Genomic DNA, 18847 nt, shown 5'->3' with positions numbered 1-18847 from the left:
AACTGTATCCAAGGTGGTACTGTCCCTTCTGCTTCCCCTCTAATGTTCCATGTAAAAAACGGCCTTATAGAATTATTGTAAGGATCAAATGACATAATGTAGGTAAAGTACCTCTCTGTCCCAACTCAGTTTTTCCCAGACTTACTTTCAGCTAGTTAAGTATCTATTGAAGGAAAAACAAAGTTATTGTGGTAGGCCAAGTCTATGAGAAGGACTTGTATTGAATGACAGGCCAGTCTTTGCTCTAAAGAAAATATATAGTTCCACTGGATAATGTTTAGAATAAGAGTGTTTAACCTGATTTAAAATATATGTATATGACTGTGTTTCAATCCAACTCATTTACCTTATAACCCTAAGTATTTCATTTTATGAATTTAAAAATATTACTCAGAGAAAGTGTCCTCAGGCTTCAATAGACAGTCAGAGAGGTCTATGATATTAAAAAATTCTAAGAAACCTTGGTTGAGAAGGATTTCAACTTATTTTTCCTTTTCAGATATTAAAAGGCACTTTATCTTTTGAAGTTGAATATTATCGACCTTGAGGAGTAGAGTATCAAATAACACTTAAGGATTTTTTTTTTGTTCCTCGGAGTTGATATGCTGAAATCAAAACTGAAAAGGCAGGTGAGGCAATCTCCCAGGAAGGCTGCCGTTTTGAAATCTATATACTTGGGCTTAAATGTCATTAAAGCTTTATCCTCCTAGTCCATGAGATGTGATTTCTAAAACCCCAGCTTCCTTATTTTGAAATAAGACTTTTCAAAATACACAGGATAGTTGTAATACTAATAGTAAACTTACAAACATGCTGCTATTGAAGGAGAGATGTATCCATTTCAATTATTTACTCATAGGCCTTTTAAAAAAAATATTTCACAAAATATGTATAATATCATAGAATGTTATAGCTAGGTAGGAAGTTGTGTGACTATTCCATTCAATCCCCTCATTTTAGAGAAAAGGAAATTTGTTCCTAGTAGGCTTTGAATACTTTGTTTTGACTCTGAAAGAATTATTTTTAATCCCTATTTTTATTAATTTATTTTGATTTATCAACAACCACTTCCATGAGCTTTTGAGTTTTAAATTTTTCTCCACCTCCTTCCCCGCCTCCCTCCCTAAGGTGGCACACAATCTGATATAGGCTATACATATACATTCCTATTAAACATATTTTCACATTAGTGATGTTGTAAGGAAGAATTAGAACCAATAGGAGGAACCACAAGAAAGAGAAAACAAAACAAAACAGAAGGAAAAAATAGCAAATAGTGTGCTTTGATCTGCATACAAACTCCATAGTTCTTTCTTTGGATGCAGATAGCATTTTCCATCATGACACCTTTGGAGATGTCTTAGATCCTTATATTGCTAAGAAGGGCTAAATCTAACAGTGTTAGTCATCGCACAACATGATTGTTACTGTGTACAAGATTCTCCTGGTTCTACTCATTTCACTCAATATCAGTCCATACAAGTCTGAAAGAATTTTTTAAAAAAATCACTGAAGGCTAAAGTTAAAACTTTTAAAAGCTTTGTAATATTTGGTATCTGCTGGTATCTTATATTAATATGCCTCTAATTGTGACTGGCAAAAAAGTCTCCCGGTGAGTCTCACCATCATCCCTTTCCTTTAATTCTGTGTCTTGCCCTTCCCTGGGCTGTTTGCTTTCAGGACAGAGGTCCTGGTGTCAGTTGTAGGATGAAGAGAAACATATGAAAAAAGTTTAAAAATTATAATTGCAAGGGTGGCACTAATAAAAAAAACCCATAACTTTAAAATTGCCTAAGAATAGCAAACTTGGGCTGTGCCTACAAATTTTAATCACAGTGTTCAGAACAGAGCTAGAAACTAGAGGAGATGCCAAAGAAGGAGAAGGCATATTGACTGCCCTCAAAAAGCACACAACCTGTTTGAGGGGAGAAAGCATTTATAGGAAAAAATCGGATATCAATGAAGTGCTGAGCTATGAGATGGTTACTGGGAGGGCTGCAGGAGTTCAGAAAAAGGAAGGATCAGTGTCAATAACTGGAAAAGGTTTTATGGAGGAGGAACTCAAGTTCATCCTTGAAGGATGGACAAGACCTAGATTTAACAAGGTAGGAGGTAGGTTGGCATTAAGAATGACATTTTGGGTTAGGGGAAGAACATGGGCAAAGTATAGCAATAAAAATGAACTTGATGTGTGGAGGGGTCCTTGAATAGAGTTGTCTGACTAGGGCAGAGGTTGCAATCTGGGGAGGAGTGGGACATAAGGTTAGATAGATACTGAGGGGAGGCAGAAGGAAGTAGATCATGGAAAGTCTCGAAAGCCAGGTAGAAGTTTTTGGATTCCAGGCAATTGGGAGCTACTGTATAGTCCTTTTTTTTTTTTTTTAACTGTATGGTCTTAAGCAGGGAAATGACATGGTAGAAGCTGTTGATGTTAGGATAACGAAAAGAATTAGTCCAATTAGCTATTATAAATATCAGCCCAGAGAATAGGACAGAATTAGAAATGTAATTGGTAGTTCACTGAATAGTAATAATAGAAGTAGTGTCATCATTGATGGGAGGCTAGATTCAGAGTCAGAAAGGACTGCATTAGGATCTTGCATCAGATACTTGTCAGCTATGTGACCTTGGGCAACTCAATCGCTTTGAACCTCAGTTTCCTTATCTCTAAAATAGGGATAATAATAGTACCTCCCTATCACCATTATTGGGAGGATCAAATGAGTTAACACGTATAAAATGCTTTGCAAACCTTATAGTATTATATAAATGCTAGCCATGAATATGATGATGATGAAAATGATGATGGTGATGAGTTTTAGTATCATAAAGTGGATATCCTCAAATACAGCATAAATTGACTATGCATATTTGCATATTTGTTACAAGGATTTTGTTTTTCTTTTCACCGCCCAATAGTGGGAAGCAGAAAGGAGAGAAAATAAATTGTTGCTTGTTGAAAAAAATAACTTTAAAATGATGGAATTGGATAGCTAGGGAGTGAAGGCAACAGGAGAAAACCACACAAGAGGTTTGGGAGTGAAAAAGGAGAAACTGAATGGCTAGATTTTGAAATTTGCTTTTCTGTCCTGGTCCAAAGGAGATCGAGTTTATGACCCCAGATACCTGAAAGTTTTCATTTGAATTTTGTTTCCCTCTGATATTTATCAGAAATACTATTGGAAGGCTATTCAAGCGAAGGAGTCCTAACAAACTGTGAAGCTCAGCACAAAAGTTTTGGCCCTGAGTTGCAGTTAATAAGAAATTTCATAAAGCAGAGGTAAGAGGGGTAGGGAAGGACAAAGCAGAAAAGGTCCCTCCCAGCTGTTACTGATAGTGAGTGAGGGTTGGGAAGGAGAAGAGGAGGAAAAGGAAAAAGAGGAGAAGGAGGAAAGGAAATCGTAACTTTTGAAACTAATGTTGTGTATGCCAGGTCATCAGAGAACGGGCCTGGATTTCTAGGAAGCTGATCGATTCCGAAAGTGAGCCGGGAATTTGGGTCCCTTCTGAGCCTGATTTGGGATGACTTCAGAGGTTTCAAATTAGATAGGATTCCTTCAGCTTTTCTAAAAGCAGAGCAGAAACAAATTTTCAGATTAGTCCCTAAAGCAAATTGGTCTCCTGCTATTCTTTGAGATTGGGGATTAACTACTCAAATTATTGACAAATATTTATTAAGTCCCTGTTGTGCGACCAGCACTATACTAGATACTAATGACACAAAGACAAAAATGAGATAGTTCCTGCTCTCAAAAAGCTTACATTCTATTGATGGACCTAGGACTGCACCAGAACTCTACTGACCTTAGTGGAGTGACATATTTGGGTTCAAGAAACTGTGATCAGTCAGTGTTACAGATAGTGAGAAAAATACGTTATAGAACTCGATTCTCTGGCTTTCATCTTCTGATCTTCCAAGCAGAGAGATCCTTCAGATTTTCCCCCAATGTCATAATTTCCTCACAAAACTCTCAACATCTTCACAATGAAAAATGTGTGGTTCTTACATATTTCAAAAGACCATTTCTAATTGACCACCTCTTAGAGAGAAGTCACTAGACATACCAGCGTTTTCCATAATACATCCATTCCTTTTAAGTTAATTAGTATTAACTGACATTTATCTAATGCTTTCTGATTTACAAAGTACTTTCTATACATTAAGCCAGATGCTATTATTTTCCCTATTCACAGATAAGGTAACCTAGACCTTGAGAGGCTAAATAATTTGTGCAGTCACATAGTTACTAAATGTGAGAGGCAGGATTCAAACCCCAGGTCCTCCTGATTCCAACTCCAGCTATCTTTCTCCTACATCCTACTGCCTCTCCATTCAGATTCAGAGGGATTCCCTTCTTTCACTTTTGGCAGATTTCACCTTCTTCTTCCTTAGCTCTATTTTCCCATATATAATTAAATAAATAGACCTAAAGAGATGCAGGGAGTGGAGGATGGGGGGAAATAGTCATTCCTAGAAGTATCTTGCTAAGGAGGGACTTTTCAAAAGCCTGCGTGCTGACAGAAGGCAGAGTGACTAAGAGAGGTGGAATTATGTCTTTACATCTGATACAGCTGAGTAAAGCCATATCCTGGTTTCAAATAGAAGACAGTTGTCAAATTTACTGCAGAATGTTCCCTCATCAGCTTGAGAAAAATAGATTCTTTATCTTCATCTTATTTCTCTAGCTCCTGCCATAGTTACCAGGTTTTAATCATAATAATCAGTTATTTCCCCCTACAAACTATTGATATCATATTAACTGATTTGGGAGTGGGGAGAAACTTAGTTAATTTTAAAACAAGGAAACCGACTTAGATGTAAGATAATTTAGCATAAGATCGCTGTCCAAATATGTATGCATACAAAATTACTTTGCTTGCTAATCATTGATCTTATTGCAAATTAGTATGTGCCTCTCCATGTGGGATATAAAAGAGGCATGTGGCCCCATTTGACAGTGTTCTATCATGTTGAAAAGCTTTTGGTGTTTGAACCATACTAATGAGGCAGACCAGCTGGTGTTCAGGGCTTCCTAGCTGCTAGAATATTAGTCAAAGAGCAACCCATAGTCAGGATGCATACTATTTTTTCAGCCTTTTAAAGAATGCCAGCTCTGCAGACCCAAGTTCCTCACTCTTGTCCAGTAAATGATGGGAGTATTTTATGGCACCGTAGGGATGAAGTGCTGAGTCTTCCTGCTGTGCATAACAGGGAGGTGATGTTTTAAGAGCTTGCCAACAGCAGTAATTTCATATGTGTAATAAAAATATTGCTCTGTGAACATTTTTGGTTCAGTGTTTGGCAATGGTCATAGTCTGAAATTCATATTTCTGCTAGAGGACCTTCATTCATTTTTTAGAAAATATTTGTTGAATAAAATTTATAAAGGGCTTTTCAGCTGTCGTTCTTTATAGGACCCTAACCTAAAGTCATAACTAAGGCTGGCAAACTGGGGCTTTGCCTTAGAGCACTGAAATTTAGAGGGTGTTTAAAGTACTTGTATTCTTCAACTGGTAAAAAAAACCAGTTGAATTTTAGCACTAGTTAGAAGGCTAATTGATTCAGTTGGAAATTACTAGCAGAGTTGGCATGGAGTAGACACTTAAGAAATATTTGTTGATTGATTGATGGTATTATCTTCTTCCTTCCACATTCCCCAGTGAGCTCCTCCCCTTCTGGTCCTACCTTGCTCCTTTCCTTTGGTTGCAATCTCCCCAGTAGCAGCTTCATGGTATCACCCCATGGGGCTTGTATCCCTATACATGAAGTTTACTCCCACCTCAACTGAATTTGTCTTTAAAATTTGACTTTGGGGTGCTTTCCCCCCTCCTTTGCTTACCTTGGGCATCACAGTTGCTGGTCATATCTCTGAAATACACATAAGATAATGATCTGCTTTTTAAAATGATTACTGAGGTAACTGGGCAAGAAATATAGTGTGTGTGTGGAGGGGGAGGGAAATGTGGAAGATAAGCTCAAGAAATGCCTGAATGATTGGAAAAGAGATTTAGTGTCTCACCTGAGGTTGTGCAGTAATAAGTCAAGATTGGAAGGAAAGCAATCCTAATCCATATCTCAGTTCACAGAGCCTGACTGTTTGGCTCATTGTTTTCTACACAAATTTAACCCATAGATAAATATCAAGTGGAGGTGAACTGACTTAGAGTATGACAACATCTCAGAGTTGGGACATCAGAGGTTCAGTTTAGAGGTCCTAGGTTGGCCCCACTGCCATTTTAGCTGGAACTCCTTTTTTATTATTTTTTTAAAATATGACTTGGTAGAACAAAGTCGATTCTTAAAGACTGTCTTCAAAAAGGGTTTTTTTTTTCCCTGTATATGGATTAAAATCTTATGACTGACAGATGCAACAACAGGGATGTTAAATGGTAGACTGAATACCAATATGCTTGCCTGGCTTGCTCTCTTGTGTTGCAAAAAAAATGTTCTTTACAAGGTGACATTATGTTAATTGCAAGTGCTGAAGGTGGACAATTAGCTGGGCCCAAGATTGAAAAGGAGAAGATTGAGTTGGATCATATTGGAGAAAACACAGAGTATTTTTAACAATCCTCATCTGCTTCATGCCATAGAAGCCCAATGGTTTAAGCCCCAGGTTCACATAGTGAAGCGATGTGGCAGTGGGTCTTGGAAGATCTTTCTCAGAAGTATCTAAATGGCCTATGACCCAAAGAGCAATGGAGATACGGTGGGAGTAAGGAGGTGCAACATTTATTCTGTGATGGTAACGCACAAGTAGTGTCATAAAGATATTATTAAAGATATACATACATAGAAAAAGAGGCGGGCTGGTCATGTAGGATGAATGAAGGATAACAGATGGACAGCCTGAATGCTGTACTCATACTTCCTAAATCCAGTGTGTCCCAAAAGTCTTAGTGCAGTAAGGCTTTTAGGATGCTACTGCTGTTCAGTTGTCTTTCAGTCACGTCTGACTCTTTGTGACCCCATTTGGGATTTTCTTGGCAAAGATATTGGAGTGGTTTGCTCTTTCCTTCTCCAGTTCATTTTACAGGTGAGGAAATAAGACAAACAGGTTAAGTGACTTGCCTAGGATCACACAGCTAGTAAGTGTCTGAGGCAGATTTGAACTCACAAATATGAGTCTTCCTGACCCCAGGTCTAGCATTTTATTCACTGCACCACCTGACTGTCCCAAGACTTTTAGGGTACCCTGGATTTAAAGAATCAGAGGAAGGCCATTAGCAAATAGGGACAATAATAGCACCTAGCTTAATGTATGGAAAGTACTTTGTGGCTCCTCTACAGGGGATTTTCTTTCTCCCCACACCCTCACCTCTTATATTTCCCAAGGTGCTCATGTCTTTATGAGGATGCATAAGTGGTATTTATCAGGTACCTGTCTTGTTTGCACAGTTGTTTATAGCATACTAATAATAAAAATGAGTCAGTTAGAGTTGTCCAAAAGTGGGATGGGCTGCCTTGGGGGAAAGCAGGCCTTTTCCCCTTGCTGGATATTTTCAGTCAGAGGCCAGATGACCCCTTGTTGGCAGTATTGTAGAAGAGATTCTTGAACAGGTATACATTGGACTAAACAGCCTATAAGAGGTATCTTTTAATTTCATAATGCTGTGAATCTTGGGGTTGATCCCTGGTTAGGGCACCTAGCTTTGCTCTTCCACAGCCATAGACCACATCCCTATTCTTTGTCATCTATCTGTCTCACAGATGTATGCTGTTGGTCACAGGGATGAGTAGATGAAAGACGCTGAATGGATCAGCCCCGAGTCCCTCATCACTATTAGAAAAAGAACTCTAAAGCATATATATTAAGGATATTGAGTCAGAGCCCAAGTGTCATGTCTGAATCTGAAAGTCAGTACATTCATCAGATGGAGGTTTCCTCAGTCCAGTACACTGGTTTTATTCTCACTTTGATGAACCATGTCATGTTTATTAGGATGAAAGAGACATTCTTAGTAATAGAAAGGGGCACTTCAAATGAGAATGTATTTACTGGACCATTAGTCTCTGTTACACTTTCTTGGCATGGTTCCTTCCTTTAAGTGCTAGAAAGAAAAAGAGGACGCATGGATTCATAAGCCCTTATTAATATATTAGCTTAGATCATAGAGAGTCAAGTTTCTTTCCTATTGGAAGCAGTTTGTATAAATCAATCAAACATTTATTAAGCACCCACTACCTTCCTGGCATTATGGTAGGTTCTGGGCATGCGTACAAAGAAAAAAGAAACAATTGCTGCTCTCAAGAAAGTCATTCTATTCAGGACACAATTAAGTAGAAACAAAATACAGACAAAATCAATGCAAGGTAATTATGGGGGTGAGGGGAGAGAAGCTGCTAGCAGCTAAGAGATCAAGAAAGGTTTCATACAGAGGGGTTGTTTCAGAGATGAACTTGAAGGAAATTAGGGCATATGAGAAGCAGGAGTAAGGAGGGAGTGCATTCCAAGGGGACAGGCCCGATAGAGGCAAAGAGTCAGGAAGCAGAATATGACATACGAGGATAAACAAGAAGACCAGTTTGACAGGACCCTACATTAATTTCTAAAAAAGCTAGAACGACTTTAGAACTGGCTTGTAAAGGGCTTTCAATGCCAAAGAGAAGAGTTTGAATTTTATTCTAGAAGTAAATAGGGAATCTCTGGAGTTTACTGAGCATGGAAATGACATGTCCAGACCTATGTTTTTGTAATATAATTTTGGTGACTGAATTATAAAGGATAGACTGGAGAGGGTAGAGTCCTGAGGTGGGAGAACCATTAGGAGCTATCTTCATAATACAGATAAGAGGTGATAAGGGTCTGAAGTAGGGTAGTGGCTTTTGTAGAAGGAAGGGGATAGATGTGAGTGGTGGCGAGCCTGAAGTTGTCCTAGAGTATCTAAATTGTTTGACCCACTGCATGGGTCTGTAGATCAGAGCTGAGACAATTCCTTTTCCCAGCCTTACACTTCCAAGTTCCAGGCTGCAGAAACTATCTTACAAATATATTGTGAAGCTTATAAATATTTGATGAGTATTTCCCAAGGACCCTTTATTCAGCAATGAGAATGGTCACCAGTCAACTGATGAATAGTATACTCTAACAGTTTGTGCCAGATGAGTAGAAAAGAAGCAGCATGCCTCTGTGTGTGTGTGTGTGTGTGTGTGTGTGTGTGTGTGTGTGTGTGTTTGATGTTAGTGTGACTCTGTGGTAGACAGACAGGCTGATAAAAACAGGCAAATTATTATTAGTTACTAACATTAACAGCCCTTGTACTGTATTATCCCCTAACACCCCCCAACATATATATATATATAATGAAATATATTATATACATTATCTCTACATATTAAATATAATATATACATAATATATTTATATAAACATATATACATACCCATATCATACATATATATACACAATACACGTACACACATGTATAAGATACACCTATACATCATATATACACAAACACATATATACATATACCCACAAATTTGTGTGTATACACACACACACACACATTGATATTTGTGCATAGCATCATCCCTTCCTCTAATCTCATACTCAGCAGTTACCAGCTGTTATCAATGCACATTCATGATGTCTCACAGCTCTCTTTCCTTTCTATTTCCACTGGTATCACCCCAGCACAGGCATCTTCATTATCACCTATGGCCAGTTTTAATAGCCAACCCACACATTTTCTATTGTCTTTTTCTTTCCCCTTCAATCCATCTGTCCTAAACTACAGTTCTAACCACAATGCTCCCCAGTACAAAAACCTTTGGTGGCTAGGATAAAATATAAATTTTGCATCCTAGCATTTAAAGCTCTCCACATATGCCTCCTATGAAAACTCTCAGCCTTATTTTTGGTATAGTAGATAGAATTCTGGATTTGGAGTCAGGAAGACCTAAGTTCAAATTCCACCTTATTTGTTAGCTATATGACTCTAGGCAAGTCACCTAACCTTTCTTAGACTCAGTTTCCTCATTTGTAAAATAGTCATAATAATAACACCTACCTCACAGGATTATTGTGAGGATCAAATGAGATAATGTTTGTAAAGCATTTTGGAAATTTTAAAGAGCTATATAAACATTAGCTGCTGCTGCTGCTGCTGCTGCTGCTGCTGCTTTTACTGCTGCTGTTACTGTTGCTACTACTTCTATTACTACCACTACCATCAGTACAACGATGACCACCACTCTTCCTCCTCCTTGCTACTGTAGTACAAGACTCTGGGCTCATTCTTCCAACCCCACTCAGGAGTGTAGGAAAAGTTCTCAGACTGTGATTACTATTTCTCCTCTTAGGGCTCCAGGGGTAAGCCTAAGGGGACGGGGATATTCCCCTACCAACATCTATTGGTCAGTTAACCTCTCCCCAGTATTAATTATCCAATTAATATCAATTAGCTTTTACAAAGGAATATTTACTGGGAAGGTAAAGGAAGCACCAAAGTATAGCAATAGCTCCCACCAGTATTTACTGTCTTCTCTATACACCCACTCACTTCCCATGGACAGTCGACTGAAACTTAAAGAGATCCCTATAAGGCATTCTCGGCAACTATTCACTTCTGGGTAGGGTATAGCTAGAGGATGAATGGCTCCCTTGATTGGCTGAACTGGCTCCCCTGTGGGCTGTGTGAAGTGGATAAATCAGCTGTTTCTAAGTCTCCTCACCAAGCTTGGATGATGAAACTACCAGCAGATTCTGTTACCAACTCCAGCTGGTGGATTTCTGATGGTACTTCTAATCTTTTGAGGCTCACAAGGCTGTAAACTGGTCCCTTCTGTCTTTGATGCTCATTTTCCCATGATCAGAAAAGAATAAACACTACGAGACAAAAGAAGCATCGTAATTGGGCATTTAGAGCCATATAGCAGCTGGGTGAGACACAGAAGGCCTGAGGCCCCTCCCCCAACCAGAGACCCACAGAAGGTCTCACCTTGAGAGCCACCAGAGAAAAGGAGGCAAGTGTATCTGCTCAAGCCTGTAGTATGCAATCAGTTCTGCCTCAGCAACCAGTTAAAAAGCTTTTCATCACCTCAAAGTAAGCCAGGATTGGGCTTGCTCCAAAGCAGTGAGGAAAACGGCCCATGCATCATGTAGTTCCAGAAGCAGGCTGACCTAACAGGTAGAGAATATTGTACATACTTTAAGGACTGGGACCTTATTGGCCTGTTCCTCTGTTACATTATTAACTGTATATTCTAGCCAAACTGTACTACTAACTCTTCTTCAACTCATTGTCCCATATTGTCCCTCCAGGGATTCCCATGGGCTGTTCTCCATGTCTCCAATACATGTCTAGAACACTTCCTCATCTCTACCTCACTTTTTCTTCCTTTATGGTTTTGTTGAGATATTGCCTCCTTAATTCCCCTAGTTATCAAAGCATTCTTTCCTCGTTTTTTCCTACCATTATACCTATTTGTATATATGTACCTCCTGCCCCACAGAATGAAAGCTTCTATAGAACAGAACCTGTTTTGTTTTTGCATTTGTTTCTGGGGATCGTCTACATCACACGGTTGTCGTGGAGAAGTCAATTTCTAAACTTCAAAGTGCTTTGTAAATGTGAGTTATGATGATTTTTATTATTCCTGGGGCTTAGCACAGTGCTTTGCACATAGCAGGCACTTAGAAAAATGTTTGTTGCATCACTCCTAGGGGTGTTATTAGTCTGATCTTACTGAGGTTCAAGACAGATGAATATTTTATGGTATCTCCAGTAAGCCAAAAGAGAAATTTTATTTGGTTGAATTCAACAAAAACTTATTAAGAGGATACCATATGGAAATTATCAATAGACGAATCTAAGGTTTCAGTAATAAGCACATATTGAGCACCTACTATGTGAATACAAAAGAAATAGAAGAAATGGCTCCTGCCCTCAAATGAGTTTATAAAATAGTTGGGGGAAACAGAATGTATATATATGAAACAACTAATAAACAACTACAAATCAACATTTAAATAAATATAATGTGAATTGTTGAATTGTATACATGTCAGAGAAATCATGAAATCTCAGAATTGGAAGGGACCTCAGAGAATATTGAATCTGACATCTAAAAAATAATTCCCTCTAGAAGATATCTGATCACCCTTTGCTTGAAGATCCCCATCAAGAGGGAAGGCACTAGAGGAAGGGAAGGGGGAAGAAAATAAGCATTTATTAAGTGCCTATGATAGCCAGGTACTGTGCCAAATGCTTCCAACCTGTTCTACTTTTTTCTTTTAGACAGCTTTCATTGTAAGGACTTTTTTCCCTATGCAACAAGCTTAAATTTACCTCCTTTGAGACTTTCACACGTTGCTTCTAGTTTTGTCTGACAAGGCCAAGCAGAACAAATATAATTCCTGTTTTTCCTGAATGTCCTTAAAAACTCTGAAGAGAGCTATCGTGTTTGTCTTTGAATTCCTAGTGCTTAGTACGTGTTTAATAAGTGCTTATTGATTTATTGACTGATAGGACACCAAATCTTCTCCTCTCCAGATTAGCAATCCCCAGTTCCTTTAAAAGATACTCAGCTTGCACGAAGTCAAACTGTTTTACCATCCTGGTTTCCCTCCTTTGTTGATATCTTGCTTATTTGTCTTTTAAAACATAGCACTCAGAAATGAAGACAGCACTCCAGATGAGGTCTGTCTGAGGTTGAACACAGCAGAGCCATCACTTTCCTGATCCTTGACATGATGCCTTTTTTACTACAGCATATGATTGCTTTAGCTTCTTGGCTAATATATTACACTGTTGACTCACATTGCGCTTGAAGTCCACTTAAACCCCCAGATGTTTTTCAGACAAACTGCTATCTAAACATTCCTCCTTCCATTTTGTACCTGCAAAATTGATTTTAACTCAAGTATGTCCCTATTGAAATATTAATTTCAATCTTATTAAATTTCTCCCAGAGATATTTGTGAATCCTGATCCAACGTATTAACCACATCTCCCAGCTCCCATCTGAAAATATTATAAGTATGCCATTGTTACTGGTGGCTCAGTGGATAGATTACTGGGCCTGGAGTTAGGAAGATCTGAGTGCAAATATAGCCTCAGATACTTACCAGCTGTATGACCCTGGCAAGTGACTTAACTTCTGTTTTTCTCAGTTTCTTCAACTGTAAAATGAGGATAATAATAGCACATACCTACCATGGTTGTTGTGAGAGTCGAATGAGATATTTATTAAAGCATTTGGCATGTAGCAGGTGCTTTATAAATATTTATTCCCTTTCCTACCCTTTATTCAAGTCATAGGATCATGGACTTTAGTTCTGGAAGGGATTTCTAATCCATCCTCATTTTACAGATAAAGAAACAGGCCCAGAGAAGTTATATGACTTGCCCACAGTATCATAGGTTATAAATGGTGAAAACAGGATTTCAATCCCCATTTCTCTAACTCCAAATACAATATTCTTTTCATAATACCATACTGGCATTAACAAAAATATTGCCACTTTGCCAAACACAGACCCCTTGGACACCTGGTTCCCAAAGAGAGTCTACTCAAACTTAAAACATATTCCCCACCAAGTGTGCTTCTGGGTACGGTGTAGCTGAGGGACAAGTGACTCCCTTGCTCAGCTGGAGCCTCCTTTCAAGTGAACAGCAGATGGCTAATGACATCTCTTTTTGGTTTAGCAGCGTTAGCCAGATCCGAATCCTCCTAATGTCCCTCTCTACTCTGCATGTCTCTAGTTTGTCCACAAGAATAATATGATGGGCTCTGTCAAATACTTTGCTAAAATCTAAGTGAAAATGTATCTGTAGCATGGACTCCTTCTCTACTAGGCTAGTAACCCTAAGTAAAGTATGCCATGATCTGTTCTTGATGAAGCCACGCTGGCTCTTTGTAATTGCCACTTCCTTTTCTAAATATTCACTAACCATCCTCCAACCAAGGGTTGTCAGGCTCAAATAGAAATGGGGCTATTAATCTATACGTAAGGATCCCTGTGGGCCTCTATTGACTTAGTTTTAAAATGTAACGTCATCTATGTTTTATTGTATTTTTATTTATTTAAATATTTCCCAATTTCATTTCAGTCCAGTTCTGGTCACACTAGGGAGTGTTGCACTGCATGTTTGATACTTCTGTTCTAGAATCCTAAATTCTAGAATTTTCCCAGGAATTAAAGCCAAGCTTACTGGCTTTACTCCCTTTTTTGAAAACTGGGACAATTCTTGCTATTATTTTCTTATTCCTGTGGCCCCTCTGGTTCTCCACAATCTTTCCAAGATCACTAACAGTGGCTCAGCACTGCCTCACATCTGCCACCTTCATTCCTTATCCTAAGATTAATCCTCATGGCCAGGTGACTTGAATCCATTGTGGGGCACAAGATGTTCTCTTGCTAGCTTCTCTCTCATCTCAGGTATCAACTTTCTTTTAGCTGTTGTTGTCCTCTTCCTTTCAAGCCAAATATCCATCTCCTTGGCAGAGAAAACAGAAGCAGAATAAAAATGGAGCAGCTCTATCTTTGTCTGCGTTATTGCTTATTGTTTTCCCATCCACCTTCATCAGTGGTGCTATCCCTCTTTGATCCTCACTATAGCTAAAAACAAAAGTGCAAAAATTTAAAGAATATTTTATTGACCTTCGGGTTCCTTACTAGCTCCCACCCAGTTTGAATTGAAGTATTAATGACACTATCCCCACAGGGGCTTTTTGCATTTTTGTATTCATTCTCTGTTACTTATCCTTGTACCCATATTCTGTGCATTTTTTTTTCTTATCTAAATTGGTTGGGAAGTCCTCTGTGCAGCTACATCTTTTTATTTTTAAACAATTACTCTTTTTTCTTTCTTTCTCATTAAAATGGTTTTTCTTTTGTATCTTCAGACATGGGGCAACTCTCCATGTTTCCTAGTCTGGCTGGCATTTCCTGTGGGATTTTAGCCCATGGGATACTACCTACCAGAATCTAAGGCCTGAGTCAGATTATGCCCTTCTTTTCACACTTGTTTGGAATGCCTTCCATTGATTTGATTCAATCAAAATGGGTTCTTACATGGCTAAGTTACCAGAACATAGCATGACTTTTGGGTAGGATGGGGTAATTTGATAGATTTACTCAACCAACCCCACCTTTGATAATATGCATAGATTAATTAATAACTATTAGCTTGCAATAATGCATGTATTAGTTAATGAATCTAGAGATAGCACAGCTTGGGGAAATGAACAATAAACAAGGGGTTAGGAGTGACGTAGATTGTCTGTTATTGTGTGAGCTAATTTCCCTGTACCTTGGTTCCCTCATCTGGGATTCTCCTTGCAACGTGCAGAACATTTATGTTTTTCACATCTCTTTTCCCTGAGGTTTGCCTTTTCATTTGTTTTTCAGAGATGTAAAAATAAAAACTGGAGAGTGGTTCTTTGAGGAACGAGCCAAGAAATTTCCAGCTGAAAGTAAGTGACATAATTTTGTTTTTAATCAAAATAAAACTGTATAATAATAGCTTTAAATAATATTTAGCTTATATAAGAAGAGATAAAGATATTTAGAATTTAAAGCCTTTGCAGTGGTTAGCATGTCATATCCAGTGTTCAAGGCAAGCTGAATGGCTCTCATCTCATATACAATGAGCTTTCCTGCCTCCACACCTTTGCTTTATGTAATTTCTTCTTCCAGGTTGTAAGTGGCAGAGCTAGGATTTGAATGCAAGTCCTCTGACTCCATAGGGCAGCTAGGTGGTGCAGCGGTGCAGTGGATAGAATGCTGGGCCTGGAGTCTGGAAGACCTGAGTTCAAATGTGGCCTCAGATATTTACTAGCTGTGTGACCCTGGTCAAGTCACTTAACCCTGTCTGCCTCAGTTTCCTCATCTGTAAAAATGATCTGGAGAAGAAAATGGCAAACCATGCCAATACCTTTGCCAAGAAAACCCCAAATAGAGTCACAAAAAGTCAGAAACAACTGAAAATGACTGAACAACAACAAAACCTCTGACTCTAAATCTAGCTGTTCCCTGTTGCCTCCTTATCAAAAACAGCTTTTTGTTGTAATTACACACACACACACACACACACACACATATGTATGTCTTTCTCTCCTGTTGAATTGTAAGCTTTCTGAAGACAGGTGGTGGATCTTATTCATCTCAGCATCCCCACATGAACTTGTAAACTACAATTGCTCATCAAATGTTTGTCGAGTAACTATAATAAACATGAAGAATTGTGAGTCATTCATTCAACAAGTAACAATAATAGGTTTACAAAATGCTTTATATAACATATGCATACATATATGTATATAAAAATCTCATTTGGCCTTCACAACAATTTTGTGAACTAATTAAAGTGTTTTTATCCCCATGTTATGGATGAAGAAACGGAGGGTTAGAGAAATAAAGTAACTATTTCTCCAGTCGTCCAATGAGTAAGTATCAGAGCCCTGTGGATCTGCTCTCTTTCCAAACTACACAGAATAAAGTTGGAATTCCAACCTAGTTCTTCTGAGTGCCTGTTATGTACAATGGAATAATAAGATGAAATGGTACTTATGAATTCATAAGGACTATGGGTGTGGATGGAAATATGTGTTACTTTACTGTGTGTACTGTGCTTTTCTTATAAAGTATACTCTTTAAAAATTTAATTCAATTAAAAATATTTTTTTATTTAATAAAATATTTCCAAATTACATTTTAAAAAACTTAACAGGGGCAGCTAGGTGGCTCAGTGGATAGAGCACTGGTCCTGGAGTCAGGAGGACCTAAGTTCAAATCTGGCCTCTGACACATAACGCTTAATAGCTGTGTGACTCTGGGCAAGTCACTTAATCTCAATTGCCTCAACAACAACAACAAACAACAATTAACATTCATTAAAAAAGGGGGGTTTTGAGTTCTAAATTCTCTCCCTTCAGCCTCTTTCCCATCCTTTGAGATAAGCAACTTATCTATTATACACGTGAAGTCATATAAAACATATTTCCATATTAGCCATGTTGCAAAAGAAAACACACACACACACACCTCGAGAAAAATAAAGTAAAAAGTGTGCTTCAATCCACATTCAGAGTTTATCATTTCTCTCACTGGAGGAGGATAGCATTTGTCATCATGGGTCCTTTGGAAATGTCTTGGATCATTGTCTTGATCAGAATAGCTAAGTTAAAGTATACCTTTAAATGTGCCACTAAACTGGCAAACTTTGCCTGTGCCTGATGCTCTAGATCACAGACTGTACATGGACTTGTAAAATTGTTATAGTAGAGGATGTGAACAATGAGATAAGGGCAGACCTAAACAGACAGGAGAACACTTGCATACATTTCTATCAAAATGACAAAGTTCAGCCAGCCTTCCTTCAACAATGATGATCTCCAGCACATTTGCTTGGAGCGGTAATATCTGTAGCAGTGATCCTCTGTGACTTCTGATAAGAGAGGCAGCAGACCAGGAAGCCAAAGTGTGCAGGACTCTTCTCATTTAGAGGGAGTGGAACAGTTCAAGATACAAATAAGAAAATTGGAGATTTGGGTTGGAAACAAAAAACAATCCCCCAAACTATTTGGCTGTTGGAGGTAGCTAGATGGCTCAGTGCATAGAACACAGGGCCTAGAGTCAGGAAATCCTGACTGAGTTCACAGCTGGCCTCAAACACTACCTCTTCGATTCTGGCCAAATCACTTAATCTATCTGCCTCAGTCTCCTCACCTGTAAAATGATAAAACCTATTGTGAGGATCAAATGAGATAATATTTGTAAAGCACTTGGCACAGTGCTGCGTATAGTAGGTGTCTAATAAATACTTGTTCCCTACAATTAAAAATCTGCTGATTCTATTGATAAAATCAGATCTATTTCTGATGTTGAGAGTGCTAAGGACTTTGGTGATGAGAACTTTATTTTCTAGGTCTGTAGTAGCTTCAGCTGCTAAAAAGGTGGGGCCTCTAACACCTGTAGGGAGAGTTGACAGGTTGCATCTCCACAAGGGTTGCTTCTTTGGATGATGGCTGAGAGAAGAGCAGGTTGAAAGGAAGGCTGGTGATCTGGGGCAGTGCCCTATCTGCTAGTGGCAGTCACTGATGGTGGTGGTAGTGGTGGTGGTGGTGAGGATGGTAGGCCCCTTCTCCACAAAGATTGGTTCCCTGGATGATACAAGCTAATACAAGCTTTCCAGCAAAAGAAATTTTTCATCTTTTGTAGCCTCTTTCAGGAAAAAAATGTCAGCATGAGATTTATGAGATTTATTACTAAGTTCTCTTGGTTCTCTCTAATAGAGACACTTTCTGGCCTGAGCTGCCCAATGAGCCCAAAATGAAACTGGTGTGGAGCCAAATGTAAACCTCTGAAAGAAGATATTTCTAAATTCTGTTTTTCATGGCTACTTGGCTGCCATTCTTATGCCTAATTTTCTAAACAAGAAAACCTGTAGGCTATGAAAAGGAACTTTTCATTTTTACCAAGTCTTGATGAATCCTCCATTAAAAAGTACAATCAAAGTTATCATAAATTGAGCTATTTTCTGGATGTCTAGTTCAGTATCACTGTTGAGTTCAAAGAACCTCCAGGTCTGAAAGACTTTTATTTTTAACCAAATTTTCTGTAGACTTTTCTTTGCCATGGTTGCTTAAGATTTCCTCTAAGTTATCTTGAGGACTTACTTCAGGTGAAACAAGTTGGAAAGTTTGCTCCTTAATCTTGGAACTTCTTGTCCCTGAGGGATGGAGGAGGTAATGTATGCCACCAGAACCTGTGAGGATGAATAAAAGATGGGGAAAATATAGCCAAGTCAAAAAAAAACCCCAATGCTAAAACTGCACTCAGTATAAGAGCAGGCACTAAACTTCATATTCCTGTCAAGATAACCGAGAAAAAAAAAC

At 38.5% G+C, this 18847-nt stretch overlaps 1 protein-coding gene across 1 annotated transcript in view; it reads left to right on the top strand.

Annotated features, from left to right (window-relative positions):
* The window catches only part of SYTL3 (synaptotagmin like 3), a 93725-nt gene that overhangs the window by 22465 nt on the left and 52413 nt on the right, over window positions 1–18847 (top strand). Inside the window, exon 4 of the mRNA XM_020986706.2 lies at window positions 15360–15424. Within this exon, the coding sequence (XP_020842365.1) occupies window positions 15360–15424 (65 nt within the window). The remainder of the gene's footprint in view (window positions 1–15359; window positions 15425–18847) is intronic.

This window comes from Phascolarctos cinereus, unplaced genomic scaffold (assembly GCF_003287225.1).
Source record: "Phascolarctos cinereus isolate Bilbo 61053 unplaced genomic scaffold, phaCin_HiC Scaffold_5;HRSCAF=322, whole genome shotgun sequence".
NCBI classification, from domain to species: Eukaryota; Metazoa; Chordata; class Mammalia; order Diprotodontia; family Phascolarctidae; genus Phascolarctos; species Phascolarctos cinereus.
The sequence above is the reverse complement of the archived record's forward strand: the minus strand, read 5'-3'. Positions and strand labels throughout refer to the sequence as shown.